The sequence below is a fragment of the Crocodylus porosus genome, unplaced genomic scaffold, assembly GCF_001723895.1.
Source record: "Crocodylus porosus isolate Cpor-Errol unplaced genomic scaffold, CroPor_comp1, whole genome shotgun sequence".
NCBI classification, from domain to species: domain Eukaryota; kingdom Metazoa; phylum Chordata; order Crocodylia; family Crocodylidae; genus Crocodylus; species Crocodylus porosus.
The window spans coordinates 191,427,001-191,433,649 of NW_017728906.1; the positions used below are offsets into that span (position 1 = coordinate 191,427,001).

At 46.2% G+C, this 6,649-nt stretch overlaps 1 protein-coding gene across 2 annotated transcripts in view; it reads left to right on the forward strand.

Annotated features, from left to right (window-relative positions):
* Positions 1-6,649, forward strand: part of DLG2 (discs large MAGUK scaffold protein 2) — a 1,592,593-nt gene that overhangs the window by 279,914 nt on the left and 1,306,030 nt on the right. For both annotated transcript variants that reach the window (XM_019530402.1, XM_019530399.1), the window contains one exon: positions 3,764-3,838. In XM_019530402.1, the coding sequence (XP_019385947.1) occupies positions 3,764-3,838 (75 nt within the window). The remainder of the gene's footprint in view (positions 1-3,763; positions 3,839-6,649) is intronic.

The window sequence follows — 6,649 nt, forward strand, 5'->3', positions numbered from 1 at the left end:
CCTTCAAGAGCAAATTGGATGCTTATCTTGCTGGGATCCTATGACCCCAGCTGACTTCCTGCCCTTTGGGCGGGGGGCTGGACTAGATGATCTTCCAAGGTCCCTTCCAGCCCTAATGTCTATGAAATCTATGAAAACTTTAAAACCACAGACTTTTTCCAGTATCTTCTGAGCAACCTTCTGACCATGAGCTGATCATTTTTACCATCCATCGCAAAGCTGGCAAGTCAGTCAGCAATGCAGAAGTCCTCAACTTTAGGAAAGCTGACTTTGATAAGCTCAGGAGGCTTGTTGTTGAGGCCTTAAGGGGCCATGACTCGACGGGAAGGGGAGTCCAAGAGGAGTGGTTACTCCTTAGCACAGCAATCCTGCAAGCACAAGGGATTTCCATCCCATCTCGGAAAAAAGGTAGCAAAAGGGCACAACAACCCCCTTGGCTCAGCAGGAAACTTGTGGACCTCCTACGCCTAAAAAGAGCGGCATATAAAGGATGAAAGACAGGAATCACCACAAAGGAAGGGTATTCTGTACTGGTCTGTACCTGTAGGGAGTGAAGCAGGAAAGCCAAGGCTGCAACCAAACTCAAACTCACTACACGTATCAAGGACAATAAAAAGTTCTTTTTCAGATATGTGGGGGAGTTGGAAGAAAAGCAAGCATAACATTGGACCCCTGCTAAACCAAATGGAACAACTGACAGCTGGCACCCAGGAAAAAGCCAACCTGCTTAATGGTTTCTTTGCATCCATTTCCCATCAGCCCAAAGGGACCGTCTTGCCTAGTATGATGCAGGATGGCCAAGGTGAGGGTGAATTTATACCTAGCATCGGTGTAGACCTTGTAAAGGAACATTTTGAGAAGTTAGACACCTTCAAGTCAGCTGGTCCTGATAGATTGCACCGTAGAGTACTTAAGGAGCTGGCAGGTGTCATAGCACAGCCACTGGCAAAGATATTCAAAAACTTGTGGTGCTCAGGTGAATATCTGAAGATTGGAAGAAGGCTAATGTGGTGCCTATCTTCAAGAAAGGGAGGAAAGTAGATCTGGGGAACTACAGGCTAATCAACTTGATCTTGATTCCTGGAAAGATTCTGGAAAAAATCATCAAAGAAACCATTCTTGACAAGCTGGCTGATGGCAACATCCTGAGGGACAGCCATTATGGGTTTCGTGCAGGTAGGTCTTGCCTGATCAATCTCATCTCCTTCCATGACCAGGTGACATATCACCTGGACAAGGGAGAAGAGATTGACATCAGATATCTGAACTTTAAAAAAGCCTTCAATCTGGTGTCCCATGATCTCCTCATAGAAAAATTGGCCAACTGTGGCCTCAGCTACATCACAGTCCAATGGCTGGGGAATTGGCTCCGAGGCTGGACCCAGAGAGTGGTAGTTGACAGAAGTGAATCATCATGGCACTCTGTGACCAGTGGTGTCCCACAAGGCTCTGTCCTTGGCCCTGTTGTCTTTAATATCTTAATTAACAATGTGGGCACGGGTGTCGGAAGTGAACTGGCCAAGTTCACCAGTCCACTTTGGGGTAGAGCATCCACACCTGAGGATAGGCTGGTGATTCAGGCTGGCCTGGATAGGCTTAGAAAGTGGGCAGATATAAAGCTGATAACATTCAATACTGACAAATGCAAGGTGCTCCACCTTGGGGGAGGGCGGGGGCGGGGGGACCCCACAGCACACAGCACGCTTAAGGCTGAGCAATGCTATGCTCGCTAGCACCACAGCCAAACCCAAAAAGACTTGAGGGTCCTGATTAACCACAAGATAAACATGAGCCACCAATGTGATGTCGCAACCGGTAAAGCGAACAAAACTCTGGCTTGCATCCATAGATGCTTCTCAAGCAAATCTCAGGATGTCATCCTCCTGCTGTACTTGGCCTTGGTGAGGCCACAGCTGGCGAACTACATCCAGTTCTGGCCTCCACAATTTAAGAAGGATGTGGAGAAGCTTGAGAGCCCAGAGGAGAGCCATGTGCATGATGAATGGGGGCAAAATAATAGGACTTATGAAGAGAGTCTGAGAGCCATGGGACTCTTCAGCCTGGAAAAGCACAGGCTCAGGGGTGACCTGGTAGCAGCCTATAAGTACATCAGGGTATGCATCAGAATCTGGGTGAACACTTGTTCATCGGAGCGCCCCATGGGATGGCAAGGAACAACAGCTATGTACTCCTGCAAGACCGTTTCAGGCTGGACATAAGGAAAAACTTCTTTACTATCTGAGCCCCCATGGCCTGGAATAGACTCCCTCCAGAGGTGGTGCAAGCTCCTTCTCTGGACTCTTTTAAGAAATGTTTGGACGTTTATCTGCTGGATCCTATGACCCCAGGTGACTTCCTGCCCCTGGGGCAGGGGGCTGGACTCAATGATCTTCCGAGGTCCCTTCCAGCCCTGATGTCTATGAAATCTATGAACCTGTTCAAAACTTTTGTTCAGTGGTACATAGTCTCTTGTTGGACAGCTGTGCCCTTGAAACATGTTTCTTAGACATGTATATATGAAAATAATAGAACCTAGTACTCCGCAGTTTTATGTTTTGGAGAATACAGATCTGAAACTTAGACATGTAAGCTTTTATGGTAAAGCTTCCCATCCATCACTAGGTCACTGTGACACTTTTTAAAGTGTTTTACTCTGAGAAGGTAAAGAAGAGTACAGTTCATAATACAGCATAATTAATGTGCTGACATCAGGCTCAGAGCTGAAAATGGTATGAAGTCTCAATCATTTACTGCCCACAGAGATTGTGCTGCTTTGTTCTCAGTAGGAAAAAATCTGTTGTAGTTGCCTGCAAAATACCTGGTTCAAACTGTAATAAAAAGAGACTTAATTCTACATTGAATCCACATCTGTAAGTTTCATGGGCATGTGTAATTACAAGAGCCCTCCAACTTAAACAGATAAATAATAGTTTGTTTCTTACATGAAAATGTAATGAACTGAGGTGGCAGACACCAAAATTGTTTTGAACTTTTCTTCAGGGATTCTGACCCAAGCTGCTATACAATTAGTTGTAATTGGCTCATCAGGATGCAAATCCTTAGGTAAAATATAACTGAATTGCAACAAACACAAGGGAGAAATTACAGGGTTTCTGCCTAAAGGGCTACTAATAGTGTTTTCCAGGTGGGACTTCCGAGTTTAACTCCTTGTTCTTTTGCTCCAGAAATCTGGGAACTGCAGGAGTGACATAATATGGGACGCATTATTTTGTTCCCCCATTTTGGCCCACTGACCAATCTGGGTAGAAAGAAGTGCTCCTTGCTCAACCCTATAACAAGCCCTGACAGAGCTGGAATAGATGCACTTCTGGGAACTATGGACTGGGGGTGTTTCAGGCTGGAGCTATCACTGGTGGAAGGAGTACATGGGGAAAAACGCAGCCTATCATGAAAAAGGGAGTTAAAAGCCAAAGCCTGCTTACTGCCTAAGGCTCCATCCTTGTTCTCTGAACGATTTTGTTTCTGAGGAAACCCAGATGGCAGTTACCTGGGGTTGAGAGTGGGTGAGGCTTGCATCCACCCTCAGAATTGAGAACTACGCTACAAAATTAATGGGTAAGTGCCTTCTTAATGTCGGGACCCAGGTATTTATTTTCCCACGTGACACTGGAGAAAGGACACTCTGAGGTACAACAAATGCCAGGAAATGCGTACGAGAGAGATGTTCCATTTTGTGTCCTTTGTGCCTAAGAGTCACAGCACACGTTGTATGGTGTATAATGCTGTTTTTACTTGTTTGCAGCAGAGCCATGGCAGATGCCCATCCCACAAATGCTCAGTCGAAGCACCTGCCTGGATGCCCATTCAGCACACTGCCGTAAGTCTGAGACTTTTGATACAAAGATTTGAGAGAACGAAGGATAACTCTCTGTGCTTGGAACAGCCCCAGTGGGGTAAAGGTGAATATTAGAAAGCAAAGGGAAAAAGGTGGTACGGCCAGGATGTATTTTTGTGCAAGACACTGGTATGGAAGAGATTCCTGTATCGCTCTTTGGGTGTGCTGAGCCTGCAAAATGCTGATTTTTTTTTTTATTTCATATGAACCACCGGGGATAGGAAGGAAACTGAAATAGCTTTTGCCAATATTCTGTCAGTGATATTTGGGCTCAGGCTTATTGGTACCTTAGCTGTTCTGTCTATGGGATCTGGCTGGCTTTGCTGATGGGCATTGTGCTGACTGGCTGGTCATTAGTCTCACTCATGGAGAATTAATTTGCAAGCTCTCCTTTTGGTCTGCCAAAACCTGATAAGGGTTAAGCCATCCTACCTTCTCCAAATGCAGTGCTTGTATTGAGAAGGGGAAAAGCTTTTTTTTTTTTTATTCAACTGCTGGCCTCTATTGCCTCTCCGGAGGCAAGGAATCTCCTATCGCCAGCAATATCGAAGGCCACTTAACCATAGCATCTCTTTACCTCAGTTGTCTGAGGGAAGGAAGTGCCATACTAGTCGCAGCCAACCTTTTTGAGAAGCATGCCACAAATGAAATCCCACACCCTCCCTGTGTGCAACTCTGATCCCTTTCCCCAGTCTGATTTGCGGCTCTGCTTTCTGTTCCCTACCCTATATGCTTCTGTGCTGCCTGTCGCCTTCCCAATCTGTCATGTGCCACACACAAAGAGGCTGCCCATATTACTTGCTATACTGTATATGCTGTGTACAGCATATACTTGCTATACTATACATCAAACCACCCCTGTGCTATACAACCTATTTTTGCATGGGGAATAGAGGCTCAGAGAAGTTCAGGACATCCATGACAGATCTTGGGCTTCAACCTGCACACGTTCTAGCTGAGTGCCCCAACCATGGAGAATTCTGCTTCTTTCCCATGATCACAGAAATGTATAGAAGTAGGGCTGGAAGGGACTTCCATAGGTCATCTAGTCCAACTCCATGCCTGAGGCAGGATCATCCCTATCCAAACCATCCTACACAAATCCACTGTCTAACCTCTTAGCAAAACTACACAGTCAACCCTGCTACAAGACCCAAGACATAACACCCTACCTGGCCACAGGTAAAGCAGGGGGACCACGGCGATCAATGACCTGCTGCTGCAAAGGTCATAAGCACTGACTTTTGCTGGTGGGTGCTTGCAGATGTAAAAAACAAACAAACAGAACTTTACTTTAAACTCAGTGTGTCCCTGCACCAAGCCCTGCTCCTGCCCAGAAGAGGCTGCACATTGCTTCAACCCAGCTCTGCAGCATCTGTAAAGATTGGGCGCTTTAATGGGCCTTTTTGGTGCTCTTATCTAATAGCTGGTTCAATCAACTTTAGCTAAAAGCATCAAAAGCCCCACTGAAGCACCCAATCTTTACAGACGCTGCAGAGCCAGGTTGAAGTTACATGCTGCTTCCTCCGGTAAAGCACACTTTTTAAAAATTCTGCCAGCAGGAAACGGCTGTGGCTCGTGGGTGCTGAGCACCTGCTAATTTTTTTTGGTGGATGCTTGAGCACCGGGGCACCCATGGGCTCAGTGCCCCTGGCAAAGGTTGTTAATATACACCCGAGAGATCCCAGAAAGAGGGCCATGCTTCTGTTATAGAGGAAAGCAAAAACCCCCACAGTCCATACCAGTCTCACCATGGGGTACAATTTCTTCCTGATCCCAAATATGGTGGTTGGTCTGACCCTGAACAGAGGGGCAAGACCCTTTAGCCAGGAACCTCTAAGTTTAAGTCCCAGCAGGAGCACTGACACACCCCAGCCAAAATCCACAGCTTTGGCTGCAGCCACCGCCCTTAAAAAAGAACCCCCAAACCTGATAAATGGGTAGGGGGTGGGGTGAGGGGAAGGGGTGGAGGCACAAAATTCCCTCCTGGCCCCATGCAACAACCAGCAGAAGCCAGAAGCATGAGAAGTAGCCATGATGTGCCTACCTTTCTGTCATTGATAGTCATGCTGCACAGTTCTTTGTATTCCAGGCAGCTTCATTATCCCCCCATAGTGAGTGAAATGACGTTGGCCAGATGTAAAGCCAGTCCAACCCATCCCTTCACAGATGCGTGAAGGATGAAAACAGCGATCTGCCTACTCCTTCCCTTGTGTACTTGTGGTAAGAAATGAGAGAAGACAGGCAGAAGTCCAGATATGATATTAGTCCCAATTTACATTTGAAGCAGTGGAGTGAGCAGTTTAAGATAGACCACAATGGATGTAGTATCAGACTGAATCACTTCAGATTAGACTGGTCTATTGAACTTCTTTCCCAGATCCCCTCCAGACACAGGTCCTTGCAAGTCCCCTGGCACCCCAGGAAGCTACGAGGCCCCCGCTGACCCTGCTGGAACATGACTCACTCTGCTGTTCCAGCCTAAATTGGGACTAATATTATATATATATAGTTATATATATATATATATATATAACTGAGGCACTGGAACCTAACTGGATGGTGAATGATCCAATCAAATTGGCACCCATATGGAAGAGGCCCAACTGGACAGCTTAAATTTAATTTCTTACTGCTTTCTCCAACTCTAATAATGCTAAAAAAATGCTCATCCTATGCCTGTGGCTGCCCATAGGGAATTAAAATAAGTCATACTGCATTTGATCCTGATTTATAGTCAGAAAGATTGTTCCCCAAGGAAGCCTTCAGTGGAGCTCTGCTGATTTACACCAG